This window comes from Lacerta agilis, chromosome 5 (assembly GCF_009819535.1).
Source record: "Lacerta agilis isolate rLacAgi1 chromosome 5, rLacAgi1.pri, whole genome shotgun sequence".
Lineage (NCBI taxonomy): Eukaryota > Metazoa > Chordata > Lepidosauria > Squamata > Lacertidae > Lacerta > Lacerta agilis.
In genome coordinates, this window is record NC_046316.1 from 34,074,270 (window position 1) to 34,094,758 (window position 20,489).

General features: G+C 41.1%; 1 protein-coding gene across 1 annotated transcript in view; it reads left to right on the forward strand.

The window, feature by feature from the left end:
• MYOF (myoferlin) overlaps window positions 1-18,256 on the forward strand; it is a 77,461-nt gene extending 59,205 nt beyond the window's left edge. The window contains exons 39-54 of the mRNA XM_033149271.1: window positions 3,284-3,295; window positions 4,755-4,853; window positions 5,323-5,448; window positions 5,616-5,771; window positions 7,017-7,108; window positions 7,783-7,953; window positions 9,049-9,197; window positions 9,599-9,738; window positions 10,637-10,725; window positions 11,040-11,135; window positions 11,746-11,887; window positions 13,299-13,398; window positions 13,533-13,726; window positions 14,369-14,478; window positions 16,670-16,817; window positions 17,594-18,256. Of these exons, the coding sequence (XP_033005162.1) occupies window positions 3,284-3,295; window positions 4,755-4,853; window positions 5,323-5,448; window positions 5,616-5,771; window positions 7,017-7,108; window positions 7,783-7,953; window positions 9,049-9,197; window positions 9,599-9,738; window positions 10,637-10,725; window positions 11,040-11,135; window positions 11,746-11,887; window positions 13,299-13,398; window positions 13,533-13,726; window positions 14,369-14,478; window positions 16,670-16,817; window positions 17,594-17,638 (1,869 nt within the window). The 3' untranslated portion in view covers window positions 17,639-18,256. The remainder of the gene's footprint in view (window positions 1-3,283; window positions 3,296-4,754; window positions 4,854-5,322; window positions 5,449-5,615; window positions 5,772-7,016; window positions 7,109-7,782; window positions 7,954-9,048; window positions 9,198-9,598; window positions 9,739-10,636; window positions 10,726-11,039; window positions 11,136-11,745; window positions 11,888-13,298; window positions 13,399-13,532; window positions 13,727-14,368; window positions 14,479-16,669; window positions 16,818-17,593) is intronic.
• Window positions 18,257-20,489: the final 2,233 nt, after the last annotated feature.

Consider the following 20,489-nt stretch of genomic DNA (forward strand, 5'->3'; position numbering starts at 1 on the left):
ACCAGGCAAAGTGTCTGTAAAAGTTGGCGGGAGCTCTGTGAATACAATGTAGAAGTATATGTTATGGCATATACTTTGTTATTTCTCCAGTCTTACTATTTTATTTATCTGTGTAAATGAAAATCTCTTACTTGTATATGTTCATGCTGGTTGTGAATTGTTTGCCAGCAGCTTTAGCACATATTTGCTGTTCCAAATTATTCAGTGAATAAATTGATGAATAATGTTTGAACTCTTATCCTGTTCACTGGCAATCCCTGAGGTTCAAAATCTGAAATATTAATTAGATTTGGTTGAATTTAGGGAGCCCAAATAGCATTTTCCTGCAGGTGCTGTTAAACAAAACACCTGTCAGTTGCATGGCCTACCTGTTATTTCCTCAATTACATAGCAAGATGAATGGCTCTGCACATTTGCATTCAGCAAGTTCAAAGTAATTTTGAACATCAATACGTACTCCTGTATTATTTGCTGTAAACTGAGTATTGCCAGTTAACTAATATGCAAGATTGTTCATCAGTGGCAAATATGAGTCCAAATGCTAATGCTTAATGCATTTTTTAGCTTGCGTGCTAACACATGATGAACATATTTGAAGTTCATCATTTAATACAAAAGCTTTAAAATTGTGATTTATCTGTTTCTGTGTAATTGCAGGTTGTTTAAAACTGTGTTGGTCTTGCTTTGAGAAGCCCCTTCTCCCTCTTGACTGCCATTTCATTTAGTCTTTGATGTAGTGTAGCTGCCCTTTAATTGCACCATATGGAGAGAGCCAATTAGATGAGCAAACATTGTGTTATTGTAAACACACTGAGTGATGATAAAGTAAACCACAGAGGTCCATTTCCTTGCAGATAATAACATATGTTTGTTGTATCATTCAGTCTTCCTGTTCAACTGTAATAATTAGAGGTCATCATTCACTAACCACTATCAAGAAAGATTGGGGAAATGAAGGACTGTAGGGTTGTACAGGTATACTGCCTGTGGATTGTAATATTTTACTTGATAACGTCACATTTTACCTAGAGGTTGTATGATTACACTTATGAATGAAAAGGAAGAAGTGGTATGCCCAGATCTTGAAGAGATCAACGTAGCAAACTTAAAAAATAATAATCAAAAAATCAATATATCAATAAAATATGGACTTCAATTGTTTGAGATATTTTAAAGGTAAGACAAAATAAAGGCTTCTTAGGGAGGCAAACATTAAATAAGAGTATGCAGTTAACAGACTGGAATAACAGATGTAGAACTTTCCTAAACTACATTCCAATTTCTAGTGTTTAAGCAGTATGTCAACTGCACTCAGCAAAATGGCCTCTCCAACAACAGTGCATGTATGTATGAAGAAAACGCATGAGCACTATTCACCTGGGGCCTTAGGTGCTTTGGTTCACTGAACTTTCATTCCTCTTTTGAATCTTCTGCAGGGAGGTTTCGGAGAAAACCAAGTTTCAGGTTTTAAAGCAGAATGATAACTTAGAAAATAAATTTCCATTCACATTTGGACATTTACAGAGCAGTATTTCCATTTGGAACTGGAAAGCTTGCATTCACATTGGCAATTCACATAGGGTGCGGATTTGGATGTTGGGGATAATATGAAATCATATACAAATAAAACATAATAAAAATATTTTTTAAAAGTTGGATATTGAAGGAAAATTCTTATCTTTACATGCAGTAGATCAGGGGTCGGCAACCTAAGGCCCATGGGCTGGTAGTGGCCCACGGGGCTCCTCTGTCCAGCCCATGGCGACCCCCGCCGCCTGCTCTTACTGGTGCGGTGCAGCACAGCGCAGCGCGGGGACTGACTTCCGGGTTGATGTGCCTGTGCGCATGCACAGGTGCTCCTCCGACCCGTTTGTGCACCAGAAATAGCGTGTGCGAACGGAGCGTGGACCGGCCCATCGTCCGGTAAGCTTGCCGACCCCTCCAATAGATGATTCTGATCTTTACATGGATGTTTTCTCCCAAATCTCAAACTGATTGGTTTTGGGGGCACAATGAGTGTTCATGGGCTCTACTATAATCAGTGGCATTCACAGCTAGAGATTATAATTGTAGTTTGTTATGGGAATTTGTTTTACAGACTTATAAAGAATCATCAAGTTTATATTTTCAAAATATCAGGGCAGAAGTGGTGGTGGTAGCTGTACAAAGTGCAGCAAGAACATAATGGTTCATTTTGCGTGTGTGTTTTCTCTCTTTTGTTAGAATGCCAATCGAAATAATAATTTTCACAGTACTTTCTCTCTGTTTCGAGCTCTGAAGGAGGGCTGGGGGATCTGGGACCCTCCTCCAGATGTTGCTGAACCTCAGCTCCCATCATCCCTCATCATTGGCCATGCTTGCTTGGGCTGATGGAAGTTGGAATCCAACAACATTTGGAGATGACAAGTTTTCTACTCTAGAAAAAAAAAGTTTCTCTCCCCCCCCCCCGGCCCAATATAGACTAATTCATAGAACTACAACTTTCAACAGCCAAATGGTTAGAGCTTTACCAGGTGCTGAGGACACAATATTGTGTGAAAAGTATTTATTGCACAAAGACTGGCTTTCACATCATGGTAAACTAATAAAATAAAACAGATGTTAAGGATGCAACCCCAAAATAAGTCCTATCAAACTCACTGGAACTTACTTTTCAACAGACATGCATACGGTGGTTCTGTAAAGTGCTTAGATATTTCTTTATTAACTTTCTCTCTTGACCACCCTCCCAAAGGAGCCCCGTGATAAAACAATGCAATTAAAAATAATGTAAGCCTATCTAAAGCACGGATTTGGAATCACATTGCGTATGACCGCAATCTTCATAAAAATAAAAATAAAATTGAATTCTTATATAACACATCCTAGTCACCTTTTGACAGTAACAGATCACCAGTGCAGTTTTAATTATTGGGAGATTCTGAACATATGAATAAGTCCTGGAACTGTCGGGTTGATAATCAGGTTGAGCCCTTGTGGTAGTTCCATTAGATGCTTTATTTTCCAACTGTATCAAATTGCTGCATTAATTTTCTGGCGTATCAAATTGTTGGATTAACAGGTCTGTTGGTTATGAAATTGATATATTACCCTAATAAATACTTGGTCAATATGCAGAGACACAAATAAAAATATATATTGCCTGCACTTTTAATATATTCATTAAACATCCACAATTTATTTTAATCAGTGTACAGAACTGGGGAAAAATATTGGTTGAATTTTAACTATTCTGCTTTGGTTTTTCCTTCCCCCATCCCTTTGGATGTGTCCTCCTGAGCAGCTCACAGAAAAGGTAATGAAATATATCCTGATTTTGGTTATGTAAACTATTCCCTCTGTACTTATTAAGAAGTCTCACCATGTTCTAAAATATGTGGTAATACAGCACACAGTTTACATTGTTAAAGTTAAGCAGCTCCAACCTGGTCAGTGGCAGCTGCATGAGTTTAAGTTTCTTGAAGGAGGAATACAGTCATACCTTGGTTTTCGAACAGCCTAGTTCTCAAACGTTTTGGCTCCTGAATGATTGGAACCTGGAAGTGACTGTTCCGGTTTTTGAACATTCTTTTGGAAGCCGAATGTCCGCCGGGGCTTACGCAGCTTCCGGTTGGCTGCAGGAGCTTCCTGCAGCCAATCAGAAGCCATGCTTTGGTTTTTGAACGCTTTGGAAGTCGAACAAACTTCTGGAATGGATTCTGTTCGACTTCCAGGGTACGACTGTATTAATAAAGGGGTGCAGCTACATGCAGTTTTGCCCACCTATTTCTTCTGAAAAAGCAGCTCTGAAAAGAGGTTCTGTCAGAGGAAAAGTTCCACATTCCTCATTGTATTTATTTTAATGAGATATCCACAAGAGAACCACTGAAGCTCTGTTGAAATGAACAGATATAACAAAGCAATAGCAATTGGCTGGGTGCACCTTTGCCACTTCAGTTTTCTGCTCTGTATTTTGGAGTAAATCTTTAGCTTCTTACATATTCTGCCTTTTATTCGCAGTGCACTCCCTGCACAAGTTGCATGGAAAGCAGGTTGAGTGTCACCAGCACCGAAATGTAGGGTCAGGGAACTGCAAATGTGTGGAGCTCCCGATACCTTGCTGTAGAGTTGCCAATGTGAATCTTAACCACTGGAGGCCTCTCTGTGCCCCTCAAGTCACCCAGAGCCAAGCCTGCCAGTTTAGTGTGCCTACTCTGAAGAGATCTGCTGGGAAGAGCCCTTGCTGGGATTGTGGGGGAAGCGGTTCTATGCCACGAAATGACATCTCATACAAGAGAGTTTTCTGTCATATCTGATGTGATCTGGCAACATTCCAGAGGCTTTGAGGCTCTGTTAGATCTAGAGCCATTCTCTGTCTTGCAACTTTTTGCTACAGGCACCGTATGATCTGTGAATCTCTCTTGGCCACATCATAGAATTTGGGGCCTTTTAATCAAAATGTCTTCTGGTGAGGTCTACAGCACACATTTCCAGCTTAAGGTGCCCCTTCCTCTGCTTGCTGTGACTGGTTAAGGCTTGGCCCCTGCTATACATTTGTGCTGCCTAGCTTTCACACCTAAGGGCTAGATCTGAGGTGGGGAGCCTGTGGGGAACCTCCAGGTATTGCTGGACTCCTAAATCAGCAGATAGGGCTGATGAAAGTTGTATTTCAGCAACATTTGGAGGGCCACAGGGTCCCCATCCATGATGGCTAGAATCATCCTATAATTTCAGTTTGTTGTCACTTCCACCTATAATCTCCCGTTTTTATATAGGAGGAAGAAATTGTCGACTGGTGGAGCAAGTTTTATGCTTCAATAGGAGATACTGAGAAATGTGGACAATATATAGCAAAGGGATACGATACACTAAAGGTATTTGTTTTGAGTGCGTTGTTGTTGTTTAAAGATGTCACCAACTTTAAAAATAAGCAGGTTTTAGTTCAATGTACTGTTTTTGGTTGAACTTGCCACCCTCAATTTTTAAAAACTTGAGGCATTTTTATTTTTGTACAAGCGGTTGTGAAATAGGTCCCGGGGGGGGGGGGACGACTCCAAAGCTACCCTGAGAGAGGCATATTCTCTTGCATGGTCGCTGCACATTTTGCGTGAGTGCTGTGGGAAAATGACAAGGCCACGCCACCAAATAACAGATTGAGGCTTACTGTATTATTATCCCCGGCAATTTAAACTTCTTTCACATGCACCATGAATTATATATACACTCACACAGTCACCTTCTTTAAAACTTAGGGATGCTTTGAAAGTTGTGCATTTATTGAAGCATGCCACTTGTTTGTTTCTAATGCTTTTTTTGGTAATTTTACCTAACTTTTGTTTCAAGGTGTACAAGAGTGAACTGGAGAATGTACCCGATTTTAGGGGTTTAACAGATTTTTGTGATACTTTCAAGCTGCATCGGGGCAGGTCTGAAGAAAATGATGACCCTAGTGTTGTGGGAGAATTTAAGGTAAAACACACACACTTAAATTACATTATTAGGCAGAAAGCCAAGCCTAAGTGCGGTATTGTTCTGCGTAGCACTCCATTCCTAGGGCAGAACAAATATGTAATAACCAAGTAAAAAAGGCTTGTTTTGGTTTGGACTTACTTTTTCATTTTTGTTTAACTTCTTAGGGCTCTTTTAGGATCTATGCCTTACCAGATGACCCTAACGTACCACCTCCTCCTCGGCAGTTTCGTGAGCTTCCAGACAGCGGGCCTCAAGAGTGTATCATTCGGATTTATATAGTCCGAGGCTTAGAACTCCAGCCTAAGGATAACAATGGACTGGTGAGTTAACATTTCCAGGTGAGCGTTAAGATTAGACCACTGTTGTCTACAACAGGGACGTCCAATTTCCAAGAGACTGCGATCTACTCACAGAATTAAAAAAAACTGGCAGTGATCTACCCCGTTTTTGGGGGGTTCAGTTCAAAGTTGTTGACGTTTTTTTAGGGAGGGAAGTCCCGTTTTGGAGAGGAAAATGCCGAAATTTATTAAAGGGGAAAGGGGAAAAGTCGCTCACCAAAAGATCGCTAAGGAAACAATCTGCCTCACAGCGAAAACTCCATCTTCCGTTCTAACAATCATGCACGAATGGAGGACAGGGCGAGGGGGCGGGACAGATGCTCCTATGCCACTGCAAAGGAAAAGGAGCCCACAATCAACCAGAATGATATCCCTGGTCTACAAGTTGTAGTACAGCTTTGGACCATGATTCTGGTTTAGGCGCTTTCCAGTAATAATAAATAATAAATAATAAAATAATAATAATTAATAATAAATTTTTTGCAATAATTTTGCAGGAAGAAATAGGCAGATATATACAGTGGTACCTAAGAAGTCAAACAGAATCCATTTGACTTCCAAAAACATTCGGAAACCAAGGCACAGCTTCCGATTGACTGCAGAAAGCTTCTGTAGCCAATTAGAAGCCAATGTAAGCCACACCGGACGTTCAGGTTCTGAAGAACGTTCGCAAATCAGAACACTCACTTCTGGGTTTGCCGCATTCGGCAGCCAAAACCTTCGACTCACAAGGTGTTTGGGATCCAGAGCTACAAATACTGAAATGTTTTTTAAAATAATACCATGACTTGGGATTGAGAATCTGGGCCAAAATTTTCAGGTAGACATAGACTCCCCCAGGTGCTCCTAAGCAAGTCACTTCCCCATCTATAGCTCTTAAAAGGCAGCGTCTATTACCTGCTTCACAGTGGTGTCGCAGCAATAGATGAGATAAGAATTGTAATGACTGACATAGCAATTACTTGTGGGGACCAGTGCACCAAGGCATAAATGGAGCTCCTTGCTGGGAAGAGCTGGAGTGGTTCTCCAACCTCTTAGGTGAAAGGGCCAGCTCTATCTGCACAAAAGGCTGCATGCCCAGAGCTGTTCCGTCTGCCAAATTTCCTTGGGAAATTTCCTTGTGTAGGAGCTCCATGTATGGACATGGACCTTCGTAGAAAATGTGGCATGTATTAATTATCAATCCTACAGTGCACGTGAATTAACAATACCCTTGTTTCCAAACAGTGTGATCCCTATATTAAAATCACCTTGGGCAAAAAAGTGGTGGAAGACAGAGATCATTATATTCCCAACACTATCAATCCAATTTTTGGCAGGTAACTTTTAAGACTGTATTATTAATCTAATCCTCTCATAAAGAACAATTATGCCTTGTCATAGCCTTAATTTTGTTTCAAGAAATCATTATTTCAGCTTACTCTTACTTATGGGGAAAAAAAGTCAGGGGAATGGGGAAAGAGTGTGGCACACTCTACTTCTGGTTTTCTGTTATGGGAGGATCCTGAATTGGATTAGAACACAATGAGGGATGGACTAGAACACTCACCTCAATTTACAGAAGAAGAAAATTCTCCCATTTAAAAATGGTTATATATTCTACTGATAGTACTAATATTCCAGTTAATAACCTGGAATTGTATACATTTTTTTTAAGGGGGGAGGGATTTTGGAAGAAGGTAGAGAGTTTAATCCTTATGCTAATGATACGCTAATGTCCTCAGAATGTGATGAATTAAGATGTATTTATAATTTAGAAATAAGCATTTTTCTAGTACTCATTTGCTGTTTGGTTCTTTTTTCCTATCAGCCAATTATCTTTATCAGCCCACAGATCCATAGTAACCCTTGCAGTGAGTTTAACTAGTAATTCCAATTGCAGTGGCTTACTGGTTTACGAACAATGCTGATCGTATTTGTTGTGAGTGTGGCTAATGTTTTCAGGGTGGTTAGTTTTCTGAATTTCAAACATGCCAAATATTTCTGTGTTTAGAATGTACGAACTGAGTTGCTTCTTGCCTCAAGAGAAGGATCTGAAAATTTCTGTTTATGACTATGATATGCTGACTCGAGATGAAAAAGTTGGTGAAACCATCATTGATTTGGAAAACAGATATCTGTCCCGCTTTGGATCTCAATGTGGAATACCACAGCAGTACTGTGTGTAAGTTGCTCACTACTATAGCTATTAAAAACATGGAAAACCTAAACCCATGATTAAATGCCTCCCTGTGAAAACAACTTTCCTTAGAAGCAGTTATCTTGGCTGGACTTAACGCCTCATATTTACTGCATTTTAACAGACTGTGATAGGATATGCTATAGCTTTCCTAATTAAAGCATTGTCTACACTGAACTTACCTCAGTTCAGAATCCTATATATATGCCAATGTGCCCCTGAAGCCAGGGCCTCTGGCGGCACCCCCCTCCCCCATTTCCCAGAGTTGTCGACCTTTTTACGGCGCGGGAGGTGGGCAGCGGCTGAAGGGCGGCTCCTCTGGCGGGGAAGAGGCAGAGGCTCTGGACGTGGCGCTGCTTCAGCGAGGCGGGTAAGGGCGGCAAGCTGATGCCAGGAGGCATCACGCCCAGCCTCCGCCTCTTCCCTGGCGCCCGTGCTGTGGTGGCCATGGCAGGCAGAGGCTCCAGGTGTGGCACTGCATGGCAGAGATGGGCGAGGGCAGCGAGCTGGTGCCAGGAGGCGCCGTGTCCAGCCTCTGCCCCTTCCCTGGCGCCCTCCAGAACTTAGCGCCCTGGCACCCCACGCCACTTGCCTCTATGGACAAGACGCCCCTGCCCCAGACTCATACACTTCATTCTTTTCCTCCAGCATGGCTAGAAAGAAATTAGAAGCTCTACTTCCATTTTAGATTAGCCACAATTTAGTGTATCCTCCAAACCATAAAATGTGGTTAATCTTAACTATGCTTATTGAAAACAGCCAGCTTTATCAACTATGATTTGAAGCTGACTGAGCACAGTTTCTCCAGGTCTGAAATAGGTGATTAGCAATGGAGGGAGAATCACTTGGGCTCAGAAGAAGGCTAAACTAGTTCTCATAGGCTCCAAAACAGCCTAGTATATTTTAGTTTCGCAAAACACCCTTTTATGGTGTCTAATTCCTGTCTTTTAAATTCACCATAATCCCATCCATACGTTCATCATATTGAGGAATATGGCAAAGCGTTACTAAGAAATGATGTGCCTGTATCCAAGAGGTCTATCTATCCTGAAATTTACTCTTAATTCCTAAAAAAAAAAGCTCAGGTATCAATACATGGAGAGACCAACTGAAGCCAACACAACTCTTGCAAAATTTAGCCAGGGTTAAAGGCTACTCTCCCCCAGTCCTTTCTGAAAACGGGAGCAGGATTAATTATGGAGGAAGAGAATACACTTTGGAAGAATTTGGTGAGTTTTCTCCTCGTCATTGAGTTTCGCTGATTTGTGTTTGTGCTGTCCCCACTGTGTTTTCCTTGAGCATTTATATTTATAAGAATATAGAATTGAAACTGCATTGTCAATTGTAGATAGTAGTTTTGACGTGGAAAACCAGATCAGCATGTGAAATTGGGGCTTTCCAATTGTTCGCTATAGGAAAGTGAAAGAGATGCAATGCATGACTGAGTGGAATTTTGCCTTTCCATAGCTAGCAATAAAAACCCCATGTGCTCATAGATCTAGCAGGCTGTTCTTGGTCCACAATAAATCTATTGAATGATTGTATATATTTATACAAATGTGGATACTTGCTAATTTCAGTACTTGGCTGTGAGTGCCTACTGATTGATATTTTTCTTTCTTTACTTCAGAGGCCAACAAAAAACTGCATGAACACCTTGGGCCTGGGGAAGAACGGCTTGCCCTTTACATTCTCAGAACTCAGGGCTTGGTGCCTGAGCATGTAGAGACAAGAACTTTGTGCAGTACCTTCCAGCCAAACATCTCACAAGTACTGTACATTTATATTTTATTTATTACTGCATTTATATCCCACTTTTCTTTCAAGGAGCTCATCTCTACATCAGTTACATCCACCAAGTCTCCTGGTGATTGGCTTGGCATCACATACCTGATGTAGATACAGTGCTTTTTTCTGGGGGGATGCAGGGGTACACATACCCCTAAACATTTTGTGAATCTAAGTTTGGCCTCATTGAGGGGCAGTATTTCAATATGAGTAGGAAAATGACAGTACCCCTAAACCTTTTTGGGGGGGAACAATGTGTAGATATGTATCCACTGGGACCTCTAGCTCTATGCAATCCCCCCCCCCAAAAAAACCCCACAACTAGAGCTGGATGAGGATTTTTTCATCTTTATCGTATTTTGTCATTTGGGGGCAAGGTGAGCTTCTGGTTTCCCTCCTGCATGTTAAGCATTGTTTGTTTGTTGTTTTGTCATTATATGAAGTAGTATGAGAAGGCTGTTTCATGGGTCACTGCAATATTCTGTTCTTGATGTTCTGGTAAAGACCTGTAATTTTTCACAGCACTTCAAGCGCTGTATTGGCTGTGGCAAGGGCTTGGGCGTTCCAAGTGAAATTTCTGACATCTTCACCTTGAAACAACAGGGAACCCAGCAATGCCATGTGATAAATTATTTTTGAAAGGTCTTATGTGTTTCAATCCTATGTTGCCATGTTACATGATAGGCAGGTGTAAGAGTGGGGGTTTAGCAGAATCAAGCCCAAGGCCTAACTGTGCATGTGCAATAAGTTGCATGGTTCTTTGGATTCAGGCCATGATATCAAATTAGAATATTGATAATGTGATATAACAGGTTTTTTAATATATATATATATATATATGTATATAAAAGACCTGACACGACTGCCTTACTTGATACAGGGGAAGCTTCAGATGTGGGTGGATGTTTTTCCCAAAAGCATGGGTCCACCCGGCCCTCCTTTCAACATCACTCCTCGCAAAGCTAAGAAGTAAGTAAAGTAAATAAGGATTAATGTTGACTCTTTAACTGCCGTGATGATTATGAGCACAGTGTTTGCATTTACTTCATATTCTGTTCCAGTCCTTTCCACTACTAGAATACAAATGTGTTCTTTATACTCCACAACAGGGATATCCAACCAAGAGCCCTCCAAATGTTGTGGACTACAAGTTGAACCATTCCTGACCACTGGCCATGCTGGCTGGTGATGATGGAAACTGTAGTCCAAAACATCAGGAACGAACCATATTGGCTCCCTCTGATCTGCTGGGTATAAACCTAAGGGCAAATCTTGTATTACAGGTATGAACTGCGGGTAATTGTTTGGAACACAAAGGATGTCATCCTGGATGAAAAAAGCATCACAGGGGAAGAGATGAGTGATATCTACGTGAAAGGGTAAGAGACCCATATCCCAGATCTTGTTAATGAGGAACAAAACTGCAAGATCATTTTAAAGGTCTGCTTCTCATTAAGAGTACCACTGCATTGAGCTTTGCTTGCAGAAGTTTCTAGGTTCAATCCCCAGCAGTTCAAGGAGGGGAAAACCCGTGTCTGGAAGCATGAAGAGCCACTGCCTGTCAGAGTAGACAGAGCTGAGCTCGATGGACCATTGCTCTGACTTGGTACAAGGCAGCTGCCTGTGATGTAATTAATGGAAGAAGGAATTAATGAAAGGCTGGAATGTTGTCCTCAGGCACCCAAATGTCTTGAGCTGGCCCTGTCAAATGACTTCTTTGTTACCTTGGGTGTAGGATGTTTAATGGGGACATTGGGACCGATTACTGGCAATATATCTAACTGGCAGAACTGGCCACATTCCACTGAGATTAGTGGAGCTATTTGGGATGAAATCAGACAGTAGAGTGCCAGGGTCTCTGTTTCAGTTCTGGTGTTTTGCAACGTAAACATTACAGCTCCGAAGCTGCGGTGAAGTGTTGCTGCATTGTGCAATGCCATCAGTCCTATTCACTGTGCACAGCTAAATGTCATTGTTTCTGACTTTCAGATGGATGCCTGGCCATGAAGAAAATAAGCAGAAAACAGATGTGCATTACAGGTCCCTGGACGGGGAAGGGAATTTCAACTGGAGATTTATTTTTCCTTTTGAGTATTTTCCAGCTGAGCAGCTCTGTACAGTTTCTAAAAAGGTGATTCTTCTCTGATTATGTGAAAAATAAAAATTAAGCTTGGCCATTCACAGCCAAAAGCCTTGCAGCAGGGCACTGAGTTATGTGTAGATTTTTCCCGAAGCTTAAAAAAAAAAAAAACGACACAGCAAACTGCAGCCTCCACATCCACATGTTATGATAGATCTGTTTGGGATGGAAGGAAAGTTCTTTCCCCTCCTTTTTCCTGCTCAGATTTGCTGTTCCCCTGCCTAGGTGCTTTTCCATGCATAGAAGAAAAGACACAGGGTGGAAAAGTAACAGAGTGTAAGAACATGATTTTGAGAAGGAAATGACCAGAGTAGAAAGGATTAAGAAGCCCTTCCCACTTACTGTTCTTCCACTGAAATTTTCAGCCTCCCACATCTGCTTTTCATTAAAAAACAAACAAACAAACAGCCTTAATATTGGAAGAAATGTTACAGGTGTCTGTAATGTCATATCTAGAGTGGCCCGTAGGTAGGTCAGATTGTGGCCTTCACCAGCTTCACACTTTAAGCAAATATTTGTCACTCCTTGCCACCTGAATATTTTAAAATGCAAATATTTTGTTATGAACCTTGCTTTGCATATCCCTGAGATACAGTTTTCTTTCCACTATGTCTGATAATGAGTTCTAAGATACAAAAAATAAACCCCACACCTTTTTGGCTCCAGAACTACAAACCTGCATAATATTAAAGTGCTTCATAGTGTGAAAATTTCAGGATTCTAAAAAAAAAAAAGGAACTATTTTGACAGTTCAGATGTAAGGAAACCGATTACTTGTCTGCTGTGAGTGCAGCAGCAAAGGTTTTCACCAGCTTAGGCAAGCAGAGGACCTTCTAATGAATTGCTTTTGAATGTGATCCTTTCTGGCCAGCAGACCAGATCTCTATCTCATTCCACCTCTACTGGCTGACTTTGACAGGTGGGTGGAGCCATTCACTGTCAGTTATGATGATGTCAGGTTCTGACTCATCAAAGCTGGCCTGCAGAGGTGGGGGGGAGATAGTAAGCAGCAAATGAGCACTGAGCAGGATTTCACTCTTCCCTCATTAGCTGATGTTGAGCAAGTGCTTTAAAACCTGCTGCTGTGGCTGCATAGTGCTGTTCCTTGTAGGAAACTGGTGAGTGTGGCCAACGCAGAATTTAACTCCGTCCATCATCTGAGATCACCTGCCCAAACATTAGCTGATTGATAAGTAGATATGGTTTGGGAAATTGGGTCCTCTGGTGGGCCAAAAGGTTGCCCAACCCAGCTTTAGACACACACATTTCTCCTGTAGTCACAACTCCATTTCTGGAAAGGTTGCTAATAGAGAGGTGGAATTAGGAGCAGCGGGAGGAAGGTTGGGGCACTGCAGCAGGCATGAAAACTACAATTTCTTTTTATTGCTTTTGTTCTCCTTAGGAACACTTTTGGAGCCTTGACAATACAGAATTCCGAATTCCACCCAAGCTGCTTATTCAAATATGGGACAATGATAAGTTTTCCTTGGATGACTATCTCGGTATGCCCTTTAAAGTATAATACGGGTTGGGTGGGGAGTTTTGCAAAGGGAGAGATTTTTGTCAAGTTTTCATTTGGAGAGAAACGGAAGTGTGTGACCAGATTTCCCACCCACCCTTCTGTCTTTTCCTATAGGTTTTGTTGAACTTGATTTACACAATGCAATTGTGCCAGCAAAGTCTCCAGAAAAGTGCTCTTTGGACATGATTCCAGAATACAAGCCAACTAACTCTCTCAAGACCCCTAAGATTGCTTCACTCTTTGAACAGAAATCCATGAGAGGATGGTGGCCATGCTATGCAGAAAAAGATGGCTCCCGTGTTTTGGCTGTACGTCTCCGTTAATATGCATAAATAGTTACATCATTAGTTTCCAGGGTTTCATTTTGCCTCTAAATCTCTTATAACTCCCTCCCCCTCCAGCACTTCTCCGCCTTCCTTAAATATCATGAGCAAAATATCATAATAGCATAACTCAGCCTTCCTCAAACTGATGACCTACAGATGTTGTGACCGTCATCAGAGCTGGGGCTAATGGGAGCTATTGTCAAAAACATCTGGAGGGCACCAAGTTGGAAGAGGCTGAAATAACTTACCATTAACCTGCCCCAGATGTGCGCAACAAGATCCAATGATTGCAGCCAGGACCAATTGACATGAATAGCCTATCTTCCATTTATTTTAATGCATTCATAATATTTTCTTATTCAATAGCTATGATCTATATCTCCATGCATGCCCCCCCCCCATTTTATATGGTTTGAAAATATATTATAATTAGTGTTTTGTGGCATATAAACCCAAGGATTCTATGCACACAAATTTTCAGTTTTGTTTCTTAAAACTTAATGGGAAGCATTAAGAATCTAGCCCACTCTGTGTAATTCCTCTTCTTCATCTATAATGCTTGGCGCTGGAGGTCTGTTTTACTTTCATTGTGAAATCCTTGATGGTATTTTCTTTTATTTGAAGGGTAAAATTGAGATGACTTTGGAAGTCCTTGGTGAAAAAGACATTGATGAACGGCCAGCTGGTAAAGGCAGAGATGAACCTAATATGAACCCCAAATTAGAGCAACCAAAGTAAGATACTTTCCTATATTTTAATTCAATATTCTTTAACCTTGATTATCCAGATGTTGTTGGACTACGACTCCCAGCATCCCTTACCATTGGCTATGCTGGCTGAGGATGATGGAAGTTGTAGGCATGGGAGATGAATGAATGCTATGCCAAATCTAGACGTCTGTGCCATACATCTGAAGCACCCACTTTAAAAGTCGTAGCTTCCCCCAAGTTTCCTGGGAATTACAGTTTGTTAATGGTGTTGAGTTCCATGATCTTGGGTTCCATGATCACTGCAGATGGTGACAGCAGTCACGAAATTAGAAGACACCTGCTTCTTGGGAGAAAAGCAATGACAAACCTAGACAGCATCTTAAAAAAGCAAAGACATCACCTTGCCGACAAAGGTCCGTATAGTTAAAGCTATGGTTTTCCCAGTAGTAATGTACGGAAGTGAGAGCTGGACCATCAAGAAGGCTGATCGCCGAAGAATTGATGCTTTTGAATTATGGTGCTGGAGGAGACTCTTGAGAGTTCCATGGACTGCAAGAAGATCAAACCTATCCATTCTTAAAGAAATCAGCCCTGAGTGCTCACTAGAAGGACAGATCCTGAAGTTGAGGCTCCAGTACTTTGGCCACCTCATGAGAAGAGAAGACTCCCTAGAGAAGACCCTGATGTTGGGAAAGATGGAGGGCACAAGGAGAAGGGGACGACAGAGGATGAGATGGTTGGACAGTGTTCTCGAAGCTACTAACATGAGTTTGGCCAAACTGCGAGAGGCAGTGAAGGATAGGCGTGCCTGGCGTGCTCTGGTCCATGGGGTCACGAAGAGTCGGACATGACTGAACGACTGAACAACAACAACAATGGTGTTGAGAGTTAAGAGACCTCTCGCAGAACTACAACTTCCAGCACCCTTAACAAACTACAATTCATGGGGGAAACCATGACTGTTAAAATTGATATAAGAGTGCTTTAAATGTATCACGTGGGTGTGACCTTAGTCAGGCTTAATGTAAACCCATTGAAATAAATGATTTTATTCCAAGCATGACTAAGTCGGGATCCAACACAGTGTTCTCAAGAAATAACAGACTGTAACATGAATTAAACAAATTAACTATTTGAAAACATTTAGCATCAACAATATACTGGATGCTTTATAGAACCTATCCATAATATATAGGCCCTCTCTGCGGCACATAATCAAAATTCTGAACTATCTGGTCTTTAGTTTTATAAATATGAGACATGATATGCTAGACTTTACTAAGTTTCCAGATAATTTAACTTTTATACATAAGCAGCAAATATCATGTGCCTGTTTTCATTTAACCCCACTTGACTGATTTGCCAGTAAGGAGTCATGTAAAAGCCCATGACAACATGTGGGTAATAGTAATGTGATTTCATTAATAAAAAATTGTCAATGAAACTTGCCATTCATATTTCATATTGGGATTCGGCTCCCTAGTTCTTGAAATTGTTCAAACCTTCTTAGAGCAGAGTAAGCAATGGAAGTCATGGAGGAACCATAACAACTGTGTGAGGTCAGAGCACAGCTGGTAGTGGCACCAAGAGAGGTAGGTCTGGTCAAACATAAAGGCCAGGCAAACACTGCAAGAAAATGAAAAGGATGAGGATAGAAAACTACTGTGGAAGATTTAGAAGCAAGGTTGACCCAACTGCAGGGCTGGCAAAATTTCAAAGGCACCATGCAGCTAGGAAAATGCTGGATGGGAGAAACCCAGTTTTCTTTCCCCAACTCAATTTTCAGAATAGCAGCCTCAGCTCTATAAAAGTGAATAGATTGAAGACTTCTCACCTGAAGACTCCTACCCTGCATACAAGAAGATACGGGCAGTAGAAATGTGATTTTACAGCAAATTGGCTCAAACTGGTCTTATTTTAAAACATCTGCCTTTTGTCTTTGTATGAGATGCTATAAGCGTGATCAGCTATAATGGGGTAGCCAATGTGATAACCTCCAGATATTCCAGGACTACAACTCCCATGATCCCCGACTATTGCTGGCAGGGGTTGATGGGAATTGTAGTCCAAATTGTTCAGAGCCTACCAGGTTGGCAATCTTTGTCTTGCACAAAATCGAGAACACAGCCCATTAGCAATAAATGTGCTAGTTACTTGGTATCCTATGTTCCTTGCTAAGGTAACCAACTTTTTTTGTTGTTGTTCCAAAATATAGCCGACCAGATACATCCTTCCTTTGGTTCACAAATCCATGCAAGACAATGAAATTCATTGTGTGGCGTAGATTTAAGTGGGTCTTCATTGGCATCCTCCTCCTCCTGATTGTGATCTTGTTTGTAGCAATTCTTCTGTACTCACTGCCGGTAAGCATTTAAAAAATGTGTGATAGTGTTTTTTGCTTGTGACATTGCGTCTGTCTGTTATAGGCTTATATTCGGGATACAAGCCTGATGCTCCTGTCCAGGGAGCAGTGCATGAATTACTATCATTGGAAAGGGAAGGAAATAAATTGTCTGTCATTTCCCTTAAGGGTATTTTATATCTTTGGAGGGTTTATCTCTAAAGATAACTTGGAACAAGATGTAATGCAGATGTAGCAGCTAGCTCCTTTGTTGACTGAGGAGGCCACTAGCCAGAGTTACTCCAGTTCTCAAAGCTCTGCCAATACATTTCCCAGCCAAATCCAAATTTTACAGATGATGCATCTGGGGAGGATGATCCTTAGCATCCCAGCATTAGTATGGTACATTTTGCTGGGAAACAAGGGCAGACATCAATGGTGGCACCCTCGTTTTGGAATTTCCTCCCCCTTGAAATCTAGTTGGTGCCTAAACTGCTGACCTTTAGATGCCAGACTGTCCTGTCCAGGTCTTTGACAATAGCTTCACTGCCATATGAAATGGTTTCAATTGCTATTTTGATTGTATTGTTGTGTTGTTGTTTTTAATTGATAATGTGGTTTTATGGGTTTTATTGTTACCTGCCCAGAGATATGTGGGTGTGGGACAGGATATAAAGAGCCTAAATTAAATTAAAAGTATGTTGAACTGAGTTTTAGCGAAACACTCTTCAACTGAAGTAAGTGTGTGTTTAAATTCAGAATGCACTTTGATCACTTTTCCTTCTCTTTTTTATGTAGAACTACCTGTCAATGAAGATCGTGAATCCATTTCCAGCTGGTTAAGGAAGATCCTTTTCTATAAAATGTTACATTCCAGTAAGGTTTTGAAACCTCTACCTTTGGACCAAACACAACCACCTGATAATCCTATACATATCTACTCAAAAACAAGCCCCACTGAATTCAGCTTACTCCCTGGATAGGATTGTGGCATAAATCAAGCTGCTTGTGTTTTTAACCAGGAAGAGGGTCATTTCTAAGAATTGAACTGTTACGTATGATGTATTGGGTGGTGCCAACTGTAAGATACTATGCTACAGTTCAGCATTTTGACTACAACGGTTCATTTTCTCATTTTGTTATCATCTTTGTTTTAAAAAAATACTTTCCAAAAACATTATTCCAGAAAGCTTTCTCTTTCTCTCTTCTTTTTAAAGATGCACTCTATTTAAAGTATTTTTTTTTATCATGAGCACTTTGAAATCCTGCCTCTTGATTTATGGAAAAAGCAGGCACTACTTACATTTTTAGAAATGAAAAAAAAAAAACCAGTGCAATAAAAATTGTTCACCAGCTGTGTGAACCTCATGTTTTTAAAAGGTCATATTTACAGCACTAAGCTTCCATTCTCTGTGGTTCAACTTTATGAGCATAGCAATGAAATAAAGCAATATAAACTCATGAGTTATCATTGTGATTATTATAGTTATTTCTAATTTTAATTATGTGACAGCAAAAATCAGGTGTCAAGGTGGTGGTAGTATCATAATTGCAGTCCTGTGCAGTTAGATACCCATAATCCCACTGAAATCAGTGAATAGGGTGGGTGGGGATTAACTATACAGTGGTAACTTTGTTTATGAACTTAATCGGTTCTGGAAGTCCGTTCTTAAACCGAAACCGTTCTTAAACCAAGGCACGCTTTCCCTAATGAGGCCTCCTACCGCCAGTGCTCTTCCGCTGTTCGAATTCTGTTCTTAGACCGAGGTAAAGTTCTCAAACCGGGACACTATTTCCGGTTTTGCGGAGTTTGTAAACCAAATCGTTCTTAAACAGGATTGTTCTTAAACCGAGATATCACTGTATAGGATTAGCTGCTACAGCAAGCCAGGGGGTTGAGGGTACACAATCTAATCACCTTGGCTTCCCATGACATTTGTACCTGGGGGTGTGGTTTGTTGCTCCCTAAGGAAGCACAGCTGCTAGCCAGTTAAGTGTATAGCATTGCTGCCTTAAGCATCCTCCGAGTCCATCCTGTCCTCTCTACAACTTATATGTGTGAATGAGCCATCACAGACAGAACTTTCATGCCCACCAACACCTAGTACGATCTTTTAAAACAGAGCAAGTCCACACATGCAGTTGAGAGTAATCAAATCTTGTATAACCAAGATGGTGTATGTGCACATGTGAACCAGCCCACCCCCCTTTTGAAATTGAAATCATCCTCAATTGTCACTAACGAAATAAAGAAAATGTTTTAGTCAGGTCACCCCTATTGTAGGGCACCCAAAACTGTAGTTTTAACATATGTTTATACTTATATGTGAAGGGTGGTTATGAGCAAACATTTAGGATTCTGCAATTTGGCTTTATTTCCCGTTGGAGCCCAACTTGCCCTGTCACTACCAATAAGAATATGGCAGCTATAGATGTTACAAGGTTCTCTTTGCCATTGCTATGAGTCATGACAGGGCAGACCTGTGTAGATTTCAGTCAGTTTGCACCTTTTTGTGGGTAAATGATAATCAGCTAAATTTTTCTGAGGTAAGCTGGTGGGTATAATTTCAGGAAATTATTTCCATAATGTGGAGTGTTATGTGCCAGCGTGGAGCAGTTGTGCTGTCAAGATATAATAGCCTTTTATTTGGGATTGGAAAGAACCGACTTGAGAGGCATGACCTAAATGTGACAGCTCAGAGCTGGAACTAATCACAATACACATGGGTTGTCACTTCAGTATTGAAATTGTAATACTCTGCCAGCAACCAGCAACTTGTGTCAATGCAGGTTTGATCACTCCTGATTTAAGGCCTTTCAGTCGGTGACACAAATTTAACAGGGGATGGAAAACACAGAAGAGTTGCTTTTCATCCAAAGGCTAAAATACTATTAAAGAGAGATTTGGTCAGTGCCATTCTGGGGGAAACAATAATGAAAACAGAACCTGAGCAATCCTTCACACTTGGTGTGTGAAGGTGACAAGGATTTTTTTTTTGAACTGGCAATGCATCAGCTGCTCACGGCCCTAAAACCATTGAGCAGATCTTTTCAAATATGTAAGGACTGCTCGTCAAAGCCTACAGCAAAAATGCCTACGACTTGCTCAAACACTTTTAAAAGCACCATGCTTTGTAAGAGTATCTTGCCGCAAGTGAGCCATCCCTACGTAGCTTTTCCTGTAGCCTCAGTCATGAAAATGTGTTGCAGGAGAAAGGCTATTTGGCTAAAACAGCTATAGCGTCATAAACTTATAATAACCAAAAGCTGGAACTTAAGCTGTTAGAGTTACCCCATAGTCTGTGCTTTATGGTTAGCGTGATGTCTACAGTTGGCAAGCAGTGAAACGCTGGGTGACTGAAGGAGCCTGAGGCCTAAGAATATCAACTGGTAAGTGAAAAAGAGGAAGAAGACAGTTGCTGGCCACTGAGAGAGAACTGAAGAAAAGGGAGAAGGAGAGAAGGCAGAGAGTTCCACACCATACATTTAAAGATTATGGCTTCCCCCAAATAGTTTGTTAAGGGGACTTAGAACTGTGGCTCTGTGAGGATTCTTCGGGGGAAGCCATGACCCTTATGATGATTGAAAGATACTCGGAGTCCAGTGTGACTTTCATGCTCTTTATTCAGCTCATAGTAGTGAGGAATCCAGTTCCCCCAAAACGTTTGCTTTATATACACTATTTACACAATGG